Consider the following 25,549-nt stretch of genomic DNA (forward strand, 5'->3'; position numbering starts at 1 on the left):
ACTGGTTGTTACCTGGGGCAGCGCTCTTCAGTGCTTTCACTAACTGTCCCCTTCCAGCTCCAAAACCATTATCTCCATAGTCCGGGTCACTGTCACTATTACTGCCACCGCTGGCAGAGTATGTACACATTCTGGGTGCCTTGTCCTAAATGAGTAATATGAGACTGTTAAGATTATTCATACAAATCAAAATGGGGCAGAGCATCCTGTGAGCATGTGACACAGTTCACATTTGGCTGTCAACGTATGCACAGAATTCCATTCCCACTGCCCAGCCCACCGCCCACCCAAGACCAACTATAGTTTGCTGATTTTTCTGCCTCCTGAGGAGCTGACGCTGTCTACTCAATTACCAGAGCTGCAGAAATAGGCCTGCAATAATGAGGCTGTTGACAGCACTCTGCCATCGTCCCAGGCCCAGGAAGGTCCCCACGGTTACCTGCTCTGCATTTTGTACACTTCTTTATAGGGTCTTATTTTTCTCAAGTGCCTATTATGAGCTGCTGTTCCAAACCTAATGGCTTATTTATTTAACTGATCTCATCATTGCCTTCCAAGTATCAGAAGGTAATAAAACAATCAACCTTGGGAACAAAAGAATAAATGTTTGCCTAATTTATAATTTTCTTTCAGCTCCCAAAAGGACAGTAGCCTTTAGAAAAGTAAGCAACTGCTGACCCTATGTAATCCTCAAATCTGCTGACAGTTCATGGGCTGAGGGACCCAGTTTCCCCTCTTGCTCACATGCACACATCACCTGGCCCCTCCCCTAAGGATGTCCGTGGTGTGGCAATGATGCTGTATTCAGGAATTGCTGAGGCGGTTGATGCTGTATGAACAGTATTCCCTTTGTGCACATAAGCAGAATACTGGATCCAGGAGTGCAACTCCTATGTTGTTGAATCGAGGTTATTTGGGGCCTTTTTTTCCCCCCATTTGTAGAATGTCCTGTTACAGCCTATTATTCCCCACCTAAGCCAGATAGTTCCGATCCAGATGCATTAGATGGGTCTCTGAAGTTTGTTTAGAAGAGTGTCATTTGGTTGGGGATTGTAAAAACACATTCTAAGATGTAAACTCGCTTATCTGGGGTTGTAAATTCAAGCACTCATTTCCTTTACTCCTTCATTCATTTACTTAGTCACCCATCCATTCAACAGTGTTTACTAAGTACCTACTGTGTGCTAAGCAGTATGCTAGGTTCTAGGGGTGGAGAGCTTACTACTGGAGATACCAGTAGTCTAGCAAGGACTAAGTCCATGAAGAAAGACAAGTCTACAGACTGTAGTTCTGGGGAACCTGTGTCCAGAGCTCCAAAAGGACCCAGTCCAGTCTGGACATGATGAGGTACATCCTTTCATAGCTCCATTCAACAAATGCTAACTGAACCAGGCATTGTGCCAGGTACTAGAAATATAAAGCGAATTCTTGCTTGAAACTTTCCATACCTGGCAGTCAACAAAGCAGGGTTCTGAGTTTCAAGGATTTCCAGTGTATGGGGCTAGTGCAGGATGATGAGGAAGGGAATCCTAGAGAGTTATGTCCATTGGTGGATGTATATCTTATGTGAGGAGCGCAGGTCCCCTCTGGGTCAGCAAGAGTAACTTTTTTTTTTCCTTTTTACTTTCTTGGAATTTTTCAAACTCCTTTGCCATCGTCACCAACTGTTGTTCCTGAACTGGTTTTCTCTTCTCCAACTCTGGGTGTCTGTTATGATTTTCTCAATTTTACAGCTCTCAATTTTCTCAATATGCCAGTTTCCCAATCCTCCCAAAGCCAGCGCAGAGTCCTTTGGAACAGTGGCAGCAATGCTCTGTGCAAAGTGTGTTCCATGGATCAGCGGCATCAGCATCACCTGGAGATTTGTTAGAAATGTGTACACCTCACTCCGTATAAGCCAAATCAGACACAAGTCTATGTGGGCAATAAGACTGTAGCCCTTCAGGTGGTTCTGATGCCTGCTCAGGTTTGGGAGGCACAGAGCTGGAGGAGCCCTAACCTCCTGTGTTTGACTTAAGGCATGGCAGAATACAGCGGTTTCCTCCTTTGCCGCTCAGACCCATGTCCTGTGGAGGCAGAAATCCCAGGTGCTGCCCTGGACTTCAGAGGGCCCAGTTCCAGTCTTGGCTCCACAGTAACTTTCAATGGGAGCCTGAACACGGTCCAGTAGGACTCCGGTGTTCCCCACTGGAAATTGAGGCTGTGGGCCTAGAGGATCTGCTCCCCTGCTTTTCCATGGTCCCCTTCCATACTGAGGCAGATGCTCAAGGCTGAAAGGTGGTTTGGCCACACTGAGTGAGGGGACCTCAGATGTGGGTATCTCATCACCATAGTTGGGCAGAAACTCTAGTAAAAATAGAAACCAGGACTCTTGATACCAGACCTGGGAAAGCCAAGGGCAGCAGAAGTGGGAAAGGCCAAGGAGGGGCCAGGAAGTTCTGGAAAACAATCCACGTGTCTTCCTCCACCTTTCTCACCACCAGGCACCAGGGCAGATGCTGCAGTGGGCCAGCCCCAGGACGAGTGGTGAAATGGCAAATAGGCTCACCATGGTCAGGGTAACCTGCTGGAAGGGGTAAACAGGAGGGGGTACCACATAACCCCCAGTAGGGATGAACAAGGAGTCCCTGAGCCAGACACCCATAGCCACCCATCAGGAGTTCTGTGTGTGTCATCTCAGGGCAGATGAAGAACCCACTGCAAAAAAAATGAAACTCAAGGCTCACGGATCCTAGCAAGTCATTTGACCACACCGAGCCTCTGATTAGCCATCCTTAAAAGCAATAGAATTAGACCTGCTTTCCCTGTTTCATAAAAACAAAGTAAAGGTTAAAATAACTACCGAGATAACGAAAAAAATAGGAGAAACATCATTTCAATGGCGCCCGCATGGCTTGGGAGAGTGAATGCATGTCCCACAATATCTAATCAGGGCAGCGCATCCATACCCAAGAATCTGGGTGCATTTCAGAAGCACTTTGATTTCTTCAGAATGAAAGTGTCCCAAGAACCCACAGTATTCCTTAATAAGGCAGGGAAAAGGGCAAACCGTAGACCTTGGTTTATATTCAGGAAACCAATAGCAAATTTCATTTAAAATGAAATCTATCATACAAGTGTTTTAAAGGTGCACTTTTTACAATCAGGACCAACAGGTGGATGGTGCTCTTCACTTCCCCCGACCCCTCACCTGGGTCCCGGTGGCGGCATCTTCACCCCCCCAGTCTGGAAGCGGCTTGTTTGCCATTGGGTCTTCAGCATATCCGAATGATGAGCATGTCTGAGGCCTTGGCTCTGCTTCATTCTGCTTTTGGGGACTGACTTTTCCTAAATGAGGACACGTACGTGGAATCACATATCAGCTTCCATCAACCTTTTCCAAGTTTAGGGAAGGACGTGGGGGAGACATTCAGAAATGATAAAAAGGGTCCAAATACAGTGAAAGCTGGGCTCCCTGCCATTCTGTCCCACTGTAGTCTGTGCTGCCCAAAACATCTGCATAATTATATATACACGTCTATAGAAGCCCCTTTTCAAGACCCTGAGGCAAACTGTTCTTAGACCACTTCTCTACAAAATGTTGAAAGACTTTACAGGTTAGAAAGGGTTCAGCTGGCAAACCATTCAGGAAACACTAAAGTTATTCTTTAAATAATGTTATTCATCCAACAACAATCAAGTTTCTTCTTTGGAGGACTTCTCGGAGGCTTCAGTGTGCCAGTGGGCATTAGCATAGTTTCTGAAAAGAGGATTTGAATTTGCAGACTTCCTCAAACACAGGGAACCCCGATTTTCCTAAAATACTTATCAAGGTCATTTTGCATAGTGTGGTTTGGGAAGCTTTGCTTGGAGCCCTTAAACATTTCTCAGGGCAGTACTTTTGAAGCTTTAATGTACATATGGATCAGCTGAGCTTTTGTTCATGTGCATGCTGATTCAGGAGGTATGGGATGGGCTCTGAGTCTGCAGTTGACAAGCTCCCAGGTGATGCCAATGATGCTGGCCCATGGACCACACTGAGTAGCAAGGGTGTAATTAGCAGAGAACAATTAAAGAGAGTTTCCCCATTACCCGTGAAAGTAGATTAACCTGCCTAGTGTACGCCTTTGTCATGCCAGAATGGAGAATTGCTGTCATTATCCTCCAACCTCAGTGATTATAAGCAGGACATGCTGTGACAGCCTCTCCACAGCATTTTGTTTGTGGGGGGAAGCTAAGAACTGTGTTTTCATCAGCACTGTGAGTTTTGTATAGTGACTTCCATTTTTTATATGGGGAGAAGAAAAATAACCAATTCAAATGTACACATTAAACAGGCAGTAACTGCTCAAAAGGAGGTATAATCTCATTTTCTTTTGTTCTGGCTAGTCCTCATTCCCTAATTTTTAACATTAATAACAGATGGACACAGAAAAGAGAAGCACTGGAAAGCAGGCCCTGCCTCTGGACCACAGATATCATGTGGGACAGGAAAGTTCACGATGGGTGACAAAAATTTCCTGCAGTGTGTTCACCTCACTCTCTACCATACACTATCTTTTTACAACTCTTCCTTACAATTTAAAAGATAGAACCCAAAGCCAGGTGCAGTGGCTCATGACTGTAATACCAGCACTTTGGGAGGCCAAGGCAGGCGGATCACCTGAGGTCAGGAGTTCAAGACCAGCCTGGCCAACATGGTGAAACCCTGTCTCTACGAAAAATACAAAAAATACAAAAATTAGGTATGGTGGCACATGACTGTCATTCCAGCTAATTGGGAGGCTGAGGCAAGAGAATCACTTGAACCCAACAGGTGGACATTGTGATGAGCCAAGATTGCGCCATTGCACTCCAGCTGGGGTGACGGAGTGAGACTCCATCTCAAAACAAAACAAAACAAAACAACAAAGATAGAACCCTTGCATGCCTGGTACAGTGGATATTAACAGCAAGATCCAAACAATCTCCTTCTGATCGCTTATGAAGCAATTCAAGACTTGTGGTTTCTATTCAATTTGTTATAATGACAGTGTTTAATCATGGAGTCTAAGGCAGCCACCGCTGAATTGGGGTCACACATGTGACTATTCAGGCATGGAGTACATAATCTATAACTAAGATTTTGCCCCTTACTCTCTGGAGGCTGTGTCATTAATTAACAATGCATTTATTTCAAAAATAATATGCATTACAGCCTCTAAAAACGTAGTCTTGACTTGGAATGAGCAGAAGTTTGTGATGCAACATTTGTGGCAACGGGCATTCCTATATAAAGGAAGAACTCAGCCATGGGAATAGCCCAATCACATTTATTCCAAGATTTATAATTAAAAGTCTCCCTTTCTAATTTCTCAGAAGCCTATAGTATAATCTCCACTTGCAGCTCCTTTCTAATCATCAACTCGTAAGTGAAAGCGTTTAATTTAAAGTTTTAGTTTCTATGCTTATGCATGTTGTAAAAGCAACATAAGACATACAAGTTAAAAATTACTTAGTGTCATCCTGGGCTGCAATAAATATTTTTAATCGTGAGGGAACAATGAAAAAACGGTGACCCTTAGCCTAGCCCTGTCTTTAATCATGAAAGCTTGTTTCCATTGACTGCTATGAAGGACAGTACTTCTCAATGGGAAGGCTCACTCTATTCTACTGCATTAGTGCGTGATCTACTGCTGATTTATCAAACTATGCCTTTTATAGTTCAACATATAAATATATTTTAACCAGATAGGAATACATCAGAACATGTATGTTTTTGGTCAGAAGGAAAACAACATTGTAGTTAAATTTATATCTTGGGCTGAAATTGGTCTATATTCAGAGTTAAGTTTTATAGGACAAAACCTCACGAGTGTATGTTGCATGGTTTTATTCTTAATCAGTTCATATATCCATAGACCAGTACTTACATGTCTGTTTCCTTATATATGTGTTACTGCTCAATGTAATTCTATGAGTAGATATTGACTTATACACATTGTTTTGCTTTTTGATGAAGGACATGAAGGAATTTTCACATATCTACATTTTTATCAGGCAGGTCACTGACTTGCTTATCTCCTGGTGAAAGGTTTTCCTTTTTTTTTTTTTTTTTGTCAGCAAGTGTCTTATTAAGGGTGGGAAATTGGCATTTTACCTGAGGAAGCTGGTTTGGGGAGGCGGCTCTGAAGAGGTCGCAACCCTCTGGCAGTCATGATGGGGTCAGATGTGGAATGAACAATGGCGCTATCTGCAGGGCGCTGGCTGTCTGTGGAGGAAGGCACTTCACGTTCAAGGGTTTGGGCTCTCACGGAAGAAACTGCAGGAAGGGCTGACTGGAGAGGCAGGAGAGGCTCACTGTCCTCTGGGGAGTCTGGCTGGCATAGGTATCGTCCCGTCGAGCGATTTCCCGAGTCTGGGAGTGGGAATGTTCCGATCCCACTGTCCAATGTTCTCATCTGGCAGTTGGATTCTGAGATAGAGAGACAGAGAGAAAGGATTAGAGAAGGCTCACATAAAAGGATGAAAGAATCATGGAAATTGGGGTATGATCTGGAGGAAAGGAGACACCTAGAAGGGTGAATTTAAGAGAAAGAAAAATGATAAGCATTTGGAAACAGTATTAGTGGTGTAGTAAATTTCCAGTGAGGTGCATGAAACGGACCTTTTTGAACATGAAAGCATCCCCTTCATGTAATATAAGAAGACGACCAGCCTGTTATGAGCAGCAATAGTCACTTGCACATATACCCTGGACAGGTCTTTAGAGTTAGAAGAGGAATAGTCATTAGAGACCAAATTGTGGTCATCCTTATTTCAATCTGGGAATCATATGACTTCAACCAATTAGGTGAAATTTATTAACTGAAATAATGAGTAATGAGAACACATAAATTGAAATGACATCCTAACAACAGTAATTGTGTATCTCTTGTATGAATGATCGCCCATTCAGCAGCTGACTAAATTTCTGGCCTCTTAATTTGACTGCGGGGACAAGTAATTCACACGCCAGAAGGGTCATCCCAAAGGGTACCTTTCCCATCAGAACATCACTTATCATGTGGGCTTCATTCAGCCCAGTTGAGAAGTCTGTGAGCCACTTTCTTTCACTCTCACTTTATTCAGTGACAAAACTCATCAATAATGCTTTGCATTTCTTGGCAGTCCCAGGGATCCCACTATTCTCTACAACAAATTAAGATGATTTCACCATGTATGTGACATATTCTGTTAATTGTGTGTCATCATCAAAACATTTTATATATGGAGAAAAGTACAGTATCTGAAAAAATTACCACATAATTTCTGGAATGGTGGTGTGGTTTATCAAGGCCAATGAGGCAGCTTCCAAGATCTGGATGTCATCCAGAAAGTCTTCTGTTCATATGATAATCCTGGAATGAAACTTTCTAGGTTTCATCTTAGAAGCATCTTGTAAGTCTAGCACTGGGTCAGTGGAACAATTGAGCACTGTATTAGGCATGGTGGGGAATACAATAGATTATGACATAATGTTTGTATCAAAAGCTCAACAGCTACCACTTCTTTGGTGCTTTAAGAACAGAGGCTTGTGGTGTGATCTCTGCCAATGACTACTTTTTTGAACCCCTGTGCAAGAGCCTTAGCCTCTCAAGGTCTCAGATTCCTTTTAGGACTAGTGTGAGGATTAAAGTATGTTCACCATTTAGTCCTTAGAATTTAGAATGACACTAAGCACACTGTGAGACAGCCCAGTAAATGAATAATGAATGGCAAAATATACAAAATGTTTAGTATATTTATTACATATTAGTAGATACCTGATAGGTGAATAGCTTATCCTTAAGTATCTTTTCTATACAATCTCACTTCATGCTCAGCAATTACTATCCAAACTTCGGAATTTTCCCATTCCCCTACCTTCCTCCTCAAAACGTCTTTGCTGAGTAGCAGAAGTCTGGGAATTTCCTAATACTAAGGCAAAAATAAAGGGATGGGAATGTGTACAGAGTTGGCTTTTCTAGGCTCGAGGAGGTTTGGTGCTTGGTGTTTGAAGTACTAGGAAGATGAAGTCCCTACTCAAGAGGCTTCAGTCTTCACAGGGATATTTAGCAGGAAGATAGAGATACCGTTTTTTCCACTATGGTGCCATTTAACCAGTTCATATGCCATGGGATGTTTGTCATGGACTCTAGGATATCTGAATCATGCAGACACACCATGAGAAGTGCTTTTCCTTCCCGGGATTACAAGAGCTAAGTTTTAGCCCCATTCATTTCAGGGCCTCCACCTGGTCAACTTTATTCTCAACCAGACTTACAGATTATTCATGACCTTCTCTTTTCATTTGCTCCCCAATTAAGGGGATTTAATTGTGATAGAATGGTGTTTTTGAGAAAGGATCAGCTGTTTGCATGGGGAGGCACTGCCAGATGAGTAACAAAAAAGACACTGCTATTCAGACTTCTGTGTCTTTTCTTAATTTTAGCCCTACACATACAACACTTCAGATTTAGCATGTCCATGTGTTGTAACTGGGGCAATTCTGAAAGTCTGAAATATTTCAGACTTACGGGAGTAAGTAGATCTTCATCAGAACCGACTCAGTCTTTGAAGATCAGAATCAAAGATTCATGGGATGTAGCAGCTGAGATGTGTCAGACCCTATGTGCCCCAGGCTGCCTGCCCTAATAATTTACCCCAGCACCCTCAGGACTACCTATCTCTGAATCAAGGAGGGCTCGGCAGGGCAGGACATTAGGGGCGTTTTTTCTTTCGAGAAGACGTGTCATCAAAAGTTTGGTGCTTATTACAGCTTTCAGGAGTTCTGCTTTCTTTGTATCATCTCTTCATCTTCACATACCTATAAGGCAAGAACTATCATTGCTGTTTAGAAATGAGGAATCACAGCTAAAAGAGGTTAAGCAACTTGTCCAAGGTCATGTGCTGTAAATGAAAGCCTGGACTTGAATCTAGGCCTTACTACAAAGACAACGCTCTTAGCCACCAAGCTATACTGAGTCCTCCCAGAAGCACAAGTAAACCCCAAAGTGGGCTCTGCTCACTTCATAGCCATTGAGGCAGCCACGTGAGCAGAAGTCTTACAGCATGGCCCCATGGCTTCCAGGCAAGGTGCCCAGCTTCTCCTCTGAAATTGGTGCTGGCCCCAGAATTCTAGCTTGGTTCCTGGGCTTCCCATTCTGAGGCTGGAGTCCACTGTCAACATGCTTGGCATCTAGCTGGTTGTCTGGTTCTATGCAGGATGCCTATGCAACCTTACTATATAGTTCTGAGAATCCCAAGTGCCTAGCAACCCTTCCTTCTGCCCTCTTGGATTGAATCCTTAAACTTCTTGCCAGGGCCTTTTGTAGAGTTTACTTTGCCTCCTGATATGGTTTGGATCTGCTTCCCTACTACATCTCATGTTGAAATGTAATCCCCAGTGTTGGAGCTGGTGGCTGATGGGAGGTGTTTGTATTGGGGGTTCTATCCATCATGCATGACTTAGTGCCATCCCCTTAATGATGTGTGAGTTCACGTGAAATCGGTTGTTTAAAAGTGTGTGGCACCTCCTACCTTCCCTCTTGCTCCTGCTCTTGCATTTGAGACACCTGCTCCTACTTCACCTTCCACCATGATTGGAAGTTTCCTGAGGCCCTCACCAGCAGCTGATGCTGGCACCATGCTTCCTATACAGCCTGCAGAACCATGAGCCAGTTACACCTCTTTTCTTATAAATTACCTAGTCTCAGGTATTTCTTTATAGCAATGTAAGAATGGCCTAATACACCTCTAGCTTGGTGATAGGCACTCTTCCAAGGGCAATGTTTTTCTGGCTTTTCTCCCTCTTCTATGTATTATAAGTCACATAGAGCACTTAATCCAGTCTCCTCAAATGAAGATTCAAAAAGCAAAGTGAGAATCTTGGCTGCCTGTTTCATTTTGGCAATAGGTGCCACATACAAAGCCCATATATGTTTGTGTAACCTATAACACAAAGCCATGGGGCAGTTGCAGGAAATAGGGCAGAGGAGGAATTCGGGGGTAGAAAAAAATGTTGAAGGAGGTCTAAGTCTGGAGGCTTTCTGAAGACTACAACATTTTCTAGCATCAATCCCCTTAAATTTTTTTACTTTCCTTTCAACACCCAATATTGTCATACCAGAGTCTATAAAACAGGACTTTTGGAATTCTTGAGTTCTCTGATTTCCTGAGAATTGCATGCCGTGACATTAAACTTAGAAACCATTCGCTATTAAGGCCATTTTTGTTTCCAAAAATTGCAGATGCCAAATGTAGTGGATGTGAAGGATTCATCTGTAAGTCCCTATGAAGTGAGATGTGGACAGTCAGGGGCTCAGACACATGCCAAGTTTCCCTGCAAGAGAATTTCTTCAGAATACATAAACCTTTGGAAACGGAAGTTTATATTGAAAATGCTGACACCATCTTTATGCAGTTTCTTTAAGGCACAATTAGTTTCTTGCAGTTCATAAAAATATTGTAACCTGAATTACAAATGTTAGATATTGTACTTCCGAAGCCAGTTTTTTTTTCCTCAGAGAATTTTAAGAACTCACAAAATAATTAAATGGTTGTAGTAGGAACTAAGTTCAAAGGGGCAAGCCTGCCTCCCATCTTCAATGAGTTGATGCAGTATTGCTCCCAATAAATGTGAGTTCACGGCCGGGCACGGTGGCTCATGCCTGTAATTCCAGCACTTGGGGAGGTCAAGGTGGGTCAATCACGAGGTCAAGAAATGGAGACCATCCTGGCCAACATGGTGAAACCCTGTCTCCACTAAAAATACAAAAAAAGTTAGCTGGGCATGGTGGTGCGCACCTGTAGTCCCAGCTACTCGGGAGCCTCAGGCAGGAGAATCGCCTGAACCCGGGAGGTGGAGGTTGCAGTGAGCCGAGATTGCCCCACTGCACTCCAGCCTAGCGACAGAGCGAGACTCTGTCTCAAAATAAAACAAAACAAAATACAAAAGAAAAACCAAAAAACCCCCACAAATGTGAGTTCACATTTGTGGCTGTGAGTATAGTTGCCCACAGGGCCTTGCTAATGAGTTCAAGGGTTGGGTTGTTGGATGTACCAATGGGCTTCATCCTTGTAAGGTCACCAATTACATCTCTGATTCTGGTCAGCTCTCTCACCTGTTCCTATTATTCCATGTGCCTTTTCTCTGTCTCTCAAGGTATTAACAAATTCTCACGGTTACCACCACCATCAGGTCCCAGGAACCTCATGGGCGCCTTAAGGCACTATTTCCCAGTCCTATTAAAGTTGTCTCGCACAAAGAAAAGATACAGTTGGTTGAGGAAAACACCAGTCCCCAGGACAACTGGTCAACTGAGGGCTGAACAAGCTCCATCTTGGTACACCTGGCATCCATTCAGAGCAGTCAGCAGCAGAATGGCAGAGAATCTCACAGAGAATGGAGTCCCCATTCTCTTTTACTGACACCTTGAATACATTCCCTTGCATATGTTTGGTATGAAAAGAGGAGACCTTTTCAGTCTCCTAGAAGCAAATACAGGACTTTCTGTAAGGCTCTCCTTTTGGGGGAATAATGTTAAGACTGCTTGGGGCAGGAATATTGTCTGGCACCGACTTCAGTGAAGAGGAAATTTACTGTGTCTGAGAGGGACATAAGCAGCCAAGGTGGGTGTGGTTCCCTGTGGGATGGTGGCAGAGAATTTTGAAGAAACATTTCCACTGGGGGTTTTCAAGTTGCTACCTTAGGGTGTGTGGCAGAAAATCCCCACTCATCTCACCAGTGAGTGTCACCCTGCTGCTCCCCACCCCCAGCTGCCTCCACATCTGGCCTTAGTGTCTTCATTTGCAAATTAGATCCCACTATCTTCATTATAGGGGTGCTTTTAGGACTAGAAACAAAGCATGTGATGAGCTTGGCACAACACTTGCAACAGGCACACTGTTATAATTCAGAAAATGGCACCAGCTCTCAAAATGTTATTAGACTGTAAGCATCCTGCAGGCATAACTGGATTTGATTCATCTCTTCAATTCTCCCATATAAGTGGCTACTGCTCCATGATTGCTCTTATTCTACAGAATGGTAATGACACTCCCCAGGCATCTGACTCTATCACCAGTGCTCAGGATCACACCTAACACATAGTCAGCCCTCACTGATGTGGAATGAATGAACAGGTGAATGAGAAACAATAAACCTTTAGAACAGTCTTTCTCATCATTAATGGATGTGAACCTCTTCTTGTGAAATCTCAATCTGCTTCTTTTTTGCTCTGATTTTAGCAACCAAAGCAAACAGCTGACTTCCTTTTCTGTGGTTATTTTTCACATGAAGCCAGACTTCATTAATTCAGATGGCCACAGAGATAAGATCATTCAGAATTCCTGAATATTTTAATGACAGGTTTCTTAGTACTTTAAAGTCCTTGGGACAAGAATGGATGACGAAGGCAAAGGACAGCCAACAATAGGCTGTTCTAACATCCTCCTCGGTCCCTGTGCCAGTGCACAGCATCACTGGGCCTGAAGGTCCCAGGCCTAGGAAGCTGGTGTGGCAGAGTAACTCTGGCTCTCATCCTGAGGGATTCTAGATGCCAAGTGGAATGCTGCCGTCCTGTTTAACACCAGCATCCGCAGTATTGTGAGAACTAAGTTCTTACTACAGAGTCACGTTCCTGGGGCCATTTGTAGTGAACGAATGAGATTACTCATTATATGAACTTCTTATATGCATTTAACCAGAACACTGAGTTTCCCTGTTTTAAAGCAAATCATTCTGTTAACTTGGTTGACTATTGCCTTAGTCCATTTTGCATTGCTATAAATGGGTACCTAAGACTGAGTAATTTATAAAGAAAAGAGGTGTATTTCATAATTCTGCATGATTCCGACATCTGCTCAGCTTCTGGCAAGGCCTCAGGTAGCTTTTACTCATAATGGAGGGCAAGGGGAGCTGGCGTGTGTTACATGGTGAGTGAGGGGGTGAGTGCCAGACTCTTTTAAACAACAGCTCTCGCATGAACCAATACAGCGAGATCTCACGCATTACTTCAAGGAGGGCACCAAGTCATTCATAAGGGATCCACTTCCATGATCCAAACACCCCCACCAGGTCCCACTTCCAACAATGGGAGTCACAATTCAACATGAGATTTGGAGGTGACAAATATCCAAACTATAGAAACTATGCTTCTTCCATACTTGTTTTATACCATATTTGTTCACATAGCAGCATCATCTTTATAAATAGCTGCAAAGAAAAAAAGTTGATTTCCAGCACTATTTCAGTTAATATAAATTTCCAAGTGAGTGGGATATGAATTAGCAATGATTTGGGTGTTTGGGAAATGCCACTAATTTGTTTCTCAGCCTTTTCTTCTGCAGATTCAAGTGTCTCCATCTTTTCTCATGGATCCAATTTCACATATCTGTAATGGTTTGAATTTGTAACCTCAAAACTCTTGTATTAATGTATCTGTCCAAAGAGATTATTATAGGACAGGTTTAAGAAAATCTGACTTTAGTTCTAAGTTACTCTGAATATTCAGATAAATGGAGTGAGAAGACTATATGCTTCAGAGTTGGAAAGACTAAGCTCAAAGACCTGCTTGGTTACCTGTTTGCTGTGGGACAACAAGGGCTTTTTAGAACTATTCTGACTTAAATAGTCATAGCTCATTTTAAATAAGCCTGTCAGAGTGCTCATTATAAAGTAGATTCTCAATAAGTTTCTATAACTGGTTGTCAGGGAGAAGTGAGGGCCCCTGTGGCTACATAATACATACACTGTCATAGAATCCAAGGGAAACCAAATTGTCATTTGTGCAACTAGTGTTATATTGCAGAATCTGGGTACACTTTACTCAACAACTACCCTGGTTATTTCCCAAGGAGTTACCTTTTGGCAACCATTTCCCTGGGGGTTAGTTTATCAAAAACATTAATGAATGACGAATATGCACCAATGTACTTGAGGTAGTTGCAATCTGCCTCACGTAGAGAAAACAGAGTCTGTATTTTTGAGAAATCTACATTGGAGGCAGTACCTTAAAAGGCTTTTTAAAAAGCCTACACAAATGATGTCTGCTGATGCTCCCTTGTTTACAGACTTATGACATTCTCAAGTAACAGTCCCAGATTACTACACCATGATTTTCAGTAACTTCCAGCACATGGATCCTAAAAGCTTATACTTGCTTCTGTGCAATGATCTACCCACTTACAGATTCAAACAAATTATGCTAGTAATCACCTTTCTCCCCTCTGCAACCCTCATTCATAAATCCTATAAAATAGAAAACTCTGAAACTCAAACTTTTCACTTTGAAAACTTCCACATAGCTATAAAAGTTTCAGCCAAACATACAATGAGGCCCCAACATAATTCAGTCAGAAAGAGTGACTCATGGGTGTTTAACATTCATACCATTTTATGAATTGGCATGCATTCCTATAATGCAAGTGGTCATGTAAATAAGTCTTTGTAGAAGGTCTCTCCAGGTTCCTAAACATCTTTAAGCTACATGTGGTATTGGCAGCAGAAACTTAAACCACAGATGGGAAAACAGATCTCTTTATTTGCACATCCTTCTCTTTATCTGAATGGCTGAAACAAGCTTAAAAAAAGCTAAGTCTGTTGCCAAAGCCACATCAATTAAATGTTGGTTATTCATTCTAAGTTTACCCCACAGTTTTCTCCAAGTAGTAAAAAAATGATTATACTGGTTATTTGTTCACAACCACTGGGTAACTTTTGGCTGCAGCACGAAGATGACCTTCTGGAAGGGTAAATTTACTCTGACACCTTTGGAATTCATGAGAATACTCAGCCTCTAAGTTCAAACTGGATTTTAGCTTCCTGAGATTTGAAAAATATGCAGGATAATATAAATTTGTTTTCCAATCTCTTGTGCTGTCTTTGGGATAATGGAAGACCAGACTTTGGGAGTCTGGCATAGGGAATGAGTTGCATAGAGGATGAATATTTTTAAAATGTAGGAAATTAATATGACAAATGATTACAAATGAAAAAAAAGGACTATGAAATTCCTTTTTTTTTTCATTTGTAACCAACATAAAAGAAGTGGCACCTCAGGCTAAGTTGGTATCCAGTGGCTCCAATATTCTTTGCCTGACAGTAGCATCATGTAAATTACTGTGGTAGGATGTAGTTTAAGGATATAAATTGGTAATGGTTACAAATGTATTCCAAATGCCCACACAGACCATGTCTTTATAGAAATCTTTCTTGAATTTATTTTCACATACAGCTGTTATAGCCCCTGAAAAAAATTCCTTTATGTGCTTCTTCTTGTCACTGATACTGAAATGGCCTCTTCTAAAGTTTTGGGAGTGGTTATTGGTCTAGTATTCCAGAACATGTTATGCAATTTTCCAAACACTTCTGGATTTTTGCAAATTTTAATAATTATCGCTATACTCTTGTCACTCCAGACCGAAAAATCTTGAAGTCTTCACATAACTGCTTCATCTCTTGCTATGCTAATATGCATGTCTTGAAAAACAAAGGCTACACTTGCACACAGGACTTACTGTGATACATAAGAGTGGGCTAATGTGACCACTACAGTTTAATGGCCAGCATTTGTTTGACAAGGTCATCTGACTTACGAACCCACAGTTGGATCCCAGACTCCCAGGTCCTGTTTTATGAGTTACCACTTCCAGTTCAAAGTCCTTGTTTATGAGAGTAGGATACAGAACTCTCCCAACTCCTCACAAAGCCATGATTACCACTTAACCACTTCTCTATCCATACATCAAGTATTGTCCTCCTTAGTTTGACATTTTTGTAACTGAAAAAAAAAAACAAACTTACTTTAATTAGCAAAACCTTCTAGAGTACCAAATAAATGTAGAATCACAATGGCTCCAGCCCTGATCCTTAATTGCCATTTTTCTAATTGAAGAAATGCCAACTTATCTATCCACCTTTTCCCACTGTTATCCTTGCCCATTCTCTAACAAAATTACTCTATGCTCAACCTTTTCCCCCCAATCTAATTACAGTTTAGCTATTTGTTTGTATCTCCTGTTAATCCACTTTCGGGCTTCCACGAATGCAAGGCATTTTAAGTCTAAGCAAATGCTCTTTACGGATTCTCCTTTGTTCATGGGCTCATTACATTCCCAGATCACATATCCAAATTAGTGAGTCATGATTTTCCCTTACAGAAGGTATAACATATTGATCCTAAAAGATTATCTTTGCTTCTGTACAACAATCTACTTGTTCCCATAGGTTCACTCCATCTCTAGCTGTCATGCCAAAATGAAGTGAAAAGTTAAACAATTATTTGGTGAATCTGGTAGACACAGGTGGCTATTATGGGTGGTTCTGTCTCTTTAAATCTCTTTCACTTCACATCAGGTTTGCTGAATTATATGGACAACTGCCTCTACTCTTAATTTCACCTGCCTAGATAACATCTGCCTTGATAAGACGCATGAAGGAAGAGAGGAAAGAAAATAACTTGGGGTACAATGCTGCAGGAAGAGATTTAAACCAGCTTTATTTGTCAAGAAACATAAAAACAGGGAAGCATGGGGAAATTCAGACCTGTCAATTCAGCAACTGATGAAAATTTTATTAAAGGTATTTATAAGAGCATTGGAGCCAGATCACCCTATTCATTATTGCTCTAACTTTTTTACATTAAAAATTTGAAGTTAGATACTCTAAGAGTATAAATAATTTTAGCCTGCTTATATTACTGTAATTATAGGTATTTAATAAAAGTCTTCAGAAAGATAAGAATTTAAAGTTCAAAATGTTTTCTCCATTTGTCTCTGTATTTAATCAGTATTAATTACTTTTCAATTACATGCAGAAAAGAAGAAAGCTCAAGACTTCACAACCTTAAGCTTTTAAGAAATATTCATTTTAACATGTTTTACTTGCTTGTAAGGATTTTTAATTATTATAAGATAATCTATTTTAGCTGAATATCAAGGATCATTTATTTTTCTTTTATGTGTTTGTAGTTGAAGTGTTGGTGAAGAGAAGACTGAAGTTGAGATGAGTCTCTCTTTCCATTTCAGTGGCCACCCTCCACTCACCAATATCCCATGGCTGTCGCTACAGGAATATAATAAAAGAAGTAATGAAATCCAACAGACCAGGCATATGGATATGGGTAAAAATATATATAGATTTTTGTTTCCATCCATGAAGAATTAGATTGTTACAGAAACACACACACACACACACACACACACACACACAGAGTTGCACTGTTTTCTGACACTGAAAGATAAAAAGCACAGAATTTGATCTCTGAATCAAGAAAAACAAATGAAGTGAGCCCTACAGTTACTCCAGCCAACTGCCTGGAGATGGTTTCTAGGCTGAAACATAGACAGAATACAAACATAGCCTGGAGGTAAATGTAGGTGTTAACGGGGACAGGTATGAGGATCAGGGCAGGTAAAATTTGCAGGGTAGAGGTATATTAAAGAATGGAGAACACTAGAAATAGTAATATGTGATCTATATACATTTTGTTTATTGTGAGGTTTCTAACATATATGGAAGTAAAATATATAACAACAGCACAAAGGATGGGAAAGGTTATATGAAAATAATCTTTAACATATTATGTAAAATAGATTATGATAAAGTAACAATGTAATAAAATTACATTTAAATGTTAAACCACTCACTAAAACAGGAAAGAGGTATAGCCAATAAGTTACAAGTGGAAATAAAGTGGAATCATTAAAAATATACAAGTCAAAAAGGTAGAAAAGGAGGAAAATATAAAGATGAGACAATCAGAAAATAAATAATTATATGGTATATTGAGACCCAACCATTTAGATAATTACATAAAATGAAAATAGTCTAAACACTCCAACGAATAGGCTGAGATTGTCAGATTGGATAAAATAAAAATTGGTATACAAAACATATCTATTCATATGCTGTAGATAAGACATTCATTTTAAATATAAAAAATAGATACATGAAAATAGGACAGAAAATATATAGCATGCAAACTCTAATAAAAAGAAAGCTGGAGTCACTATGCTAATATCAGAAAATGTAAACCTCAGAAAGGAAATGTTACTAGGGATCAGGAGAAACATGTCATAGTTATAACAAAGTAAATTTATCAAGACATTATAATCCTAAATATGTATATCTATAACAATAGAACTCCAAAATTATGAAGCAAAAAACTGACAGAACTTAAAAGAGAAAATGTCAAATCTACAATTAAAATTAAAAGTCTTCTCTCAGTAATTAACAGCACAAGTAGAGCGACTATCACAAGGTATAGAAGATCTGAACAATATAATTTAACAACTTTGACCAGTGTGAATTGTGCAGCACACTCTACCCATCAAGGGCAGAACACATATTCCTTTTAGTTATACACTGATTAAGACAGACCATAGCCTTCATCATAAAACAAGCCTTAGAAAATTTAAAATCACTGAAGCCATGGAAAATATGTTCTCTGACCATCAGAGAACTAAACCAGAAATCAACAGAAGAAAGATGTCTGGAAAAATTTCCAAACATTTACAACTTACACAGCACACTCCCAAATTTCCTGTGTATTAAATGGAAAATAAGATACTATTTTGAAATGAATGAAAATACAATGGAATGCAGCTAAAGCAGTGCCTTCATGAAAATGTATAGCATAAATAAGATAGGCTTAAAACAAGTATTCTAAGACTTCATTTTAAGAAACTAGAAAATAAGAACATATTAAACAAAAGTAAGCAGAAGACACAAAATGAGAGCTGAAATTAAGAAAATTTTAAAAAAGAAACACAATTTAAAAATCAATGAAACAAAGAGCTGGTTATCTGCCATGACTGATCCAACTGACAAACCTCCAACTACATTGACTAAACACTGACTAAAGGAGAAAAGACAAAAATTCTCCATATTATGAATGAATAAGGAGGCATCCCTACAGATCTTCCAGTGAATAACAGATAATATGTATGTATGAACAAACTTAAGCCAACCCATTTTACAATTCAGATAAAATGGAAATATTCTTTAAGAAATCCAACTACCAGAACCCATTCAAGAAAGAAGATAAACCAAATAGTCCTATATCAATTAAGGCAATTGAATTTGGAGTTAAAAATATTTTCATGAAATATTATAGACATAGATGTCTTCACTATTGAATTCTACAAAATTTATAAGGATGAAAAAAATGATCATTTCTTTATAAACCTCTTTAGAAAACAGGAGAAGAGCAAACACTTTCCACATCATTTTATAATGACCATGTTACCTTGATATCAAACTCAAAGACATCATACATAGAGAAAAATACAGATCAATATAACTCATGAAAATGGATGCAAGAATGTTTAATAACTGATTTGCTAATTATTAAGCATTTTTGCATAATTAAGGTAATTACCAAGTGGCATTTACCCAAATAATGTAAAATTTGTTTAGTATTTAAAATAAATCAATATTAAAAGAAAACCATGATTATCTCAAAATACATAGAAAAAATCATTTAACAAATGCAACATCCTTTCATGACAGATAAAAAAAATAAAGAGACTATCAGCAAACTAGGAATAGAAGAGAACCTTTTCATTCTGTAAAAGTGTAAAAGGGCAACTACACAAAACCTACAGATAACAAATATTTGAAAAAATAGACTGAATGTTTCCCCACTAAGACTGAGAACATGTTAAGAATGTTAGCTCTTACCACTTCTATTTAACATTATAGTGCAACTTAATGCCAGTGCAACAAGGCAAGGAAAAGAAATAAAAAGCATAGAGATTAGAAAGAAAAAAGTATAACTGTCTTTATTTGAGGACAATATAATTGTACACATGAATACCCTAAGGAATCTCCCAAAACTTTATGAGAACTAATAAGTGAGTTTAGCAAGGTTACATCGTACAAGGATAATTTAGCAAAATCAATTGTATTAGTATGTATTATAAATAATTGGTAATTAAACAATACTATTTCTAACAGCATCAAAATATGAAAAAACCACATCTTATAAAATGGCGAAACGTTGTACACTAAGATGTACAAAACATTGTAGGGATAAATTTAAAGAATACTGACATAAATGGAGAGATCTGCCATATTCATGGACCAGAAGACCCAATATTGTTCAGATGTCAGTTATCTTCAAATTCATCTACAGATTCAATGACATCTTAATCAAAACACTACCAGGCTTTTAAAAAAATAGACATTGACACATTGATTCTAAAATTATGTGAAAATGGAAACATTTTCATAAAGTAAAACAAGGTCAGAGGTCTGACACTACCTGAATTCTTTATAAGGCTACCCTCATTAAGAGAGTGTGGTATTGGGTAAGGATTTGCATATAGGTCAGTGGAACAGAACAGACATTCCAGAAATAGACTGACTCACACATATATTTTCAATTAATGTCTGACAAAGATGACAACGTAATTTAATGGAAGAAAGATAGTGTTTCAACAAAAAGTATTAGAAACACTAAATATTCATCTGAAGAAAAGTAAACCTCACTGCTTTCCTCACACTGTATATAAAAATTCACACATAAACCCAAACACAAGATCTAATACCACAAACATCTAGAAGAAAATATCAGAGTATCTCTGTGGCCTTGAATTAGGCAACAATTTCTTAAATAGAGCAAAAAAACATAAACCATAAAATAAAACATGATAAATTAGATTTAATCAAAATTAAAAATTTTGTCTTCAAAGACATGGTTAAGAAAATTAAAAAGCAAACAACATACACCCATCATGCAACACAGCAATGACACTCTTACTGTTATATGTCCCTGCAAAGACTTACACACAAATGTATATAGCAGCTTTACACATCATAGCCCCAACTGGAAACTATCAAATTGTTTATCAGCCAGTGGATAAACAAATTGTGGTACATTCATACAACAAAATACTGATGAGCAATTAAAACATAAACTAAAAAACCACTGATATAACATGGATGACTCAAAAGCATTATGCTTATTAAGAGAGACTAAACCCTCAATATTATATATTTTCTAATTGATTCCATTTACATGAAATTCTAGCAAAGGCAAAACTACACAGATAGAAAGCAGACCAGTGGTTCCCTGGGACCAGTGGTATTAGGAGAGGGTTGGGTATAAGAGGTATGAAGGACTATTTTGGGGTGATGAAAGTGTTGTAAATCTTGATTGTGATAGTGGTTATACAACTGTTTACATTTACAAAAACTTATTGAACTATACACTTCAAAAGGATGAATTCTGTTATACGTAAATTATGCCTCCATGAACCTGCTTCTAAAGATTTTATACCCAGACTGCCAATAAAAAAAAAAAATACTGAAATCTAACAGTAAAATCTGGTTGAATACAGCTGAGCAGAGGAACTGTGCTTTCCCCAGGGTACACGCTTGAATAATCATTAGAGGCATCTGAAAGTGGTGTTGGCATGAAAGGGTCTTCAAGAGTCACCAGGGAACAAGACTGAGGCTATTCCTTAATCCCAGATCTAGGCAGCTCACAAAGGGCTTTGTGAACGCCTTTATCTTTTCTATAATTGTGGGAAATAGCTATTATTATCCTCACTTTACAGAGGAGGAAAGCAGAACTCTGAGAAGTGAAATGGTCACTTGAAGAAGTGCCAGCCTGACTCTAAAGCTCAGGACTTCTTATTCATCAACCTCTTTCCAGTAGGGTGGGGATCCCAGGTATCAGAGAGGATGTGGGGGTTCCGCAGCCCACTACTTCTTTAGCTTGGAAGAAAGCCAAAATCCCTGGTTTCCATAGCTGTGTGCCCCAGACTCTCCTCTGCAAAGGGGGCCTCTAAGGAGCAGAGTCCCTGATTCAGGACCTTACAGGTAGCTTATATGTGCTCTATGCAAATACATTTGGCCTCCCTTACACCTCACCTTTCTGCAGCATAACATTTGTTGATCATTTACTACTGGACAGATGCTTCACTTGCATTATGTCATTATGCAATGTGTAATGGACACATTTTACCTATGAGGAAACTGAAGTTTAAGGAGGTCAGTAACTTGCCTGTAGGCCTATAGCTATAAGTAGGAAAGCCAGGATTTGGATTAATGCCTGTGCAAACCTCAAAGCTTTAGGCTTGATTGCTACGTGGTTATAGTACCTTCTTCTGTATTCAGTTTACCAAGCATACTGAATCAGTAAGCATGCTCTTGGTGGAAAGTAACATGTTAAATGGTAAAGAATGGTATTAGCTCACAGTGCAGAATTAGAGCCAAGCTTCAGGGCTGCCTTAATCCAGGACCTCTGCCTCTATTTGCCTGCAGTTCTCTTCACTGTGTCCCTGCTGTGTATCAGTTGTATCTTCAAGCTGTTAGCAGGAGGCTTTAGTAGCTCCATACTAGTTAGCCACACACTCCCAAGTCTAAGGGAGAGAGAAGTTGACTCTCTTTGTGACTTTCTCTATACCTCCAACCACCTGTCCCTTGAAAATTAGGCAAATAAGGTCATAAACTCATTCCCAGACCAATTCGTGTCTCTTGGAAAACGCTGTTTACTGACTGGCCCAGGCCTGAATTTCTGAACCAATCACTAGCAGGGAAGAGTGCCAAGACCGCCTTCATCAGGCTTCACTCCTGGAGTAGAAATGTCTGCTACATTCTTTCTTAGTCATTACTTCAGTTGAGTTTACAGCAACACTTTGTCTATAAATGGAGTAATTTTTCCATTCTTCAGCTAAAACACATGCACAGAGAACATATGTCTCTTAGGGACATGAGCACATATGCAGAAGCCAGAATTCAAAGCCAGGTCTTCTAACACCAAGTCCAGAGCTCTCTACGCTGCTCTGCAACAACTAGACCTTTACTCTACTCTCCCCGTTTCGAAGAAATTACATTATGTTGCTAGGATATATTTACCTCCAATTTCTTCCTTTGGTATTTAGAATTTTTTTTCTAATTCAATTACTACTCCCTTATGGACTCTAGTGAACCATTTAAAACCAAGTCAGGAGACTTTTTTTTTTTTTTTTTTGAGACGGAGTCTCACTCAGTCACCCAGGCTGGAGTGCAGTGGCGTGATCTCAGTTCACTGCACCCTTCGTCTCCTGGGTTCAAGCAATTCTCCTGTCTGTTTCCCAAGTAGCTGGGACTACAGTTGCATGCCACCAAACCCAGCTAATTTTTGTATTTTTAGTAGAGATGGGGTTTCACCATATTGGTCAGGCTGGTCTGGAACTCCTGACCTCAGGTGATCCACCCATACAGCCTCCCAAAGTGCTGGGATGACAGGCATGAGCCATCACGCCCAGTCCAAGTCAAGAGACTTTTTGTCAGCACTTCCTTTCTAATGAGGTTTTATAGCTATTATTTAAAATAAATACATAGTCTGATATACCTTAAAACCTATTTGGTGTGATGTAGTTTCTTTTTTTTTTTCTTTTTCTTCTTCAATCTCATTTTCTTTCTTATTTTGGAGATAGTGTCTTGCTCTGTTGCCCAGGCTGGAGTGTGGTGGTACTGTATCTCCACTCACTGCAACTTTTGCCTACCAGACTCAAGCCATCCTCCCATGTCAGCCTGCCCAGTAGCTGGGGCTACAGGTGCAAGCCACCATGTCTGGCTAATTTTGGTATTTTTTTGTAGAGACAGGGTTTTGTCATGTTGCCCAGGCTGGTCTCGAACTCCTGGGCTCATGCCATTCGGCCGCCTTGGTTTCTCAAAGTGCTGAGATTACAGGTGCTGCACCCAACCGAATCTCACTTCCTAAAATAAAATCTCAAGTTGAAAAAGATTGTCCTTTTAAAATTCTTTTTCCACATTTACCATCAACGCATTACCAAGCCATATCCCCAGGTCCTTTGGCTCTTCCTACCTGTATTGACTCTCTCTAACAGACCTAATGAGAAGAGGTTCTAGTCTTTGGGCTTTTAAAGCAAGAGTGTTACAAAGGTAGCTTTTTTTTTTTTTTTTTTGCCTTAAAAGACATATAAGACAAATGACATGTGGGAAAAAACCTTCAAATGTCCACTTAGCCACACAAGACAGTGTTTCAACTAGAGTTCCAATGGGCTGGTACAAAGAAGTCCCTTGCACTTTGGGCACGCTTTACATTTATACTATGCGGCCATGAGCTTCACCTCCTTTTATCCTCCCAACAATCATGCTCTGAGTGGGGAAGGCAAAAATCAGTATATCCAGTTTACAGATACAGAAACTGAGGCAAAGGTTTGTTTAGTTAATAAGCGGCCAAACTATAACTGAAACTTACGCATGGTTGTTTCAGGATCATTTTTGTTTAGGCTGTATTATTTTGATTTCTGAAAAGCTAGGAAAGTTGTATGAAAGATGTCAAGGCTCAGGAGTAAGTCTAGCATCTCTGACCCTGCATTTTAAGTTTGAAACTTGCAAAGTTTTTGTCTTTTTTTGTGTTCAGGAAGCGTAAGCAAGACTTGACAGAAAATTTGATGAGAAGATGCAACAATCATTTTCACATTAAGCCAATATATAAAAATTCAGAAGATACTATCAAGAATATGTGTTGGTATCATCTAGTGTAACTGTCATAACTTGGCCTTCCAACAGAATGAGATCATTATATGTCAAATAATATTGAATGTGCTGTTGATTCTTTAGAAAACGTGTATTTTATGGAGACAAGAAGAAAGAGATGAAAAGGCATCAAAGACGCTTTTCATTTTTCCAAATGTGAAGACTTGGGAGCACAGTCTTGGGGGTACCCCTAAAATAAAGAGCGGAGTTACAGCACGGGAAAAGATCATAATAGGAGAGTAACCATGGTGAGGAGAAGACACGGGAGCTGAACAGAATAGTGATGCTGGAGGCCATATTAGAAATATCTAGTGCTAAGCGTGAACATTTTGTTTGTGAGCAGAGTTGCTGGGAAGTAGAAAGGAAAACTACAGTGAGTAGCATTGCTGAAGGTGGGATTAAGCAGAAAGCCAGGGCAGCTAAGAAAGCTTCAGGATAAAAGGCTAAAAATGTCTCTGCAAGCTCAAGCAAGTCACAGGACACTTAGGGAGCCCAAGCACACTTGGAAAGAACTAAGGATAGAGGCAAATGAGGAGAATGAGGCAGAGACTGAGCAGGTCACCCGGTGGGGTCCTGAGGATTGCGGCAGAGCAGAACATGCTAGGGCTTCAAAGGCTTTTGACAGCTACATCTGCTTAAATGTGCCAGGGAAGGAGAAACTTCACTCTGAAAGACACACCTCGGCCCATTTATTGTTTCAGAAGAAGGCCTCTTAGCTTCTTGTTCTAATCTCATGTTGAAACTTGATCCTCAGTGAAATCTGGCCTGGTGAGAGGTGTTTGGATCATAGGGGTGGATTCTTCATGAACAGTTTGGTGCCATTCTCACAGGAGGGAGTGGGTTCTCACCTTTAGTTCCTGAGAGAGATTTCCCTCTACCCGCAAAAGGTTGGTTGTTAGGAAGAGCCTAGCACTTCTTCCTCTCTTCTTTCCTCTCTTGCCACGTGGTGCCTGCTTCCCTTTGCCTTCCAGCATGAGTGGAGGCTTCTTGAGGTCTCAAGGAAAGCAGATGCTGGCACCACACTTGTACAGCCTGCAGAACCACAAGCCAAATAAACCTGTTTTCTTGATA

At 40.0% G+C, this 25,549-nt stretch overlaps 1 protein-coding gene across 1 annotated transcript in view; it reads right to left on the minus strand.

Moving 5' to 3' along the window:
- Positions 1 to 1,596: 1,596 nt before the first annotated feature.
- The window catches only part of NCKAP5 (NCK associated protein 5), an 830,344-nt gene continuing 806,391 nt past the window's right edge, over positions 1,597 to 25,549 (minus strand). Inside the window, exons 16-18 of the mRNA XM_017854739.1 lie at positions 6,119 to 6,433; positions 3,191 to 3,327; positions 1,597 to 1,855 (exon numbers count right to left, since the gene is read on the minus strand). Of these exons, the coding sequence (XP_017710228.1) occupies positions 1,658 to 1,855; positions 3,191 to 3,327; positions 6,119 to 6,433 (650 nt within the window). The 3' untranslated portion in view covers positions 1,597 to 1,657. The remainder of the gene's footprint in view (positions 1,856 to 3,190; positions 3,328 to 6,118; positions 6,434 to 25,549) is intronic.

The sequence above is a fragment of the Rhinopithecus bieti genome, unplaced genomic scaffold, assembly GCF_001698545.2.
Source record: "Rhinopithecus bieti isolate Rb0 unplaced genomic scaffold, ASM169854v2 scaffold_37914, whole genome shotgun sequence".
NCBI lineage: Eukaryota > Metazoa > Chordata > Mammalia > Primates > Cercopithecidae > Rhinopithecus > Rhinopithecus bieti.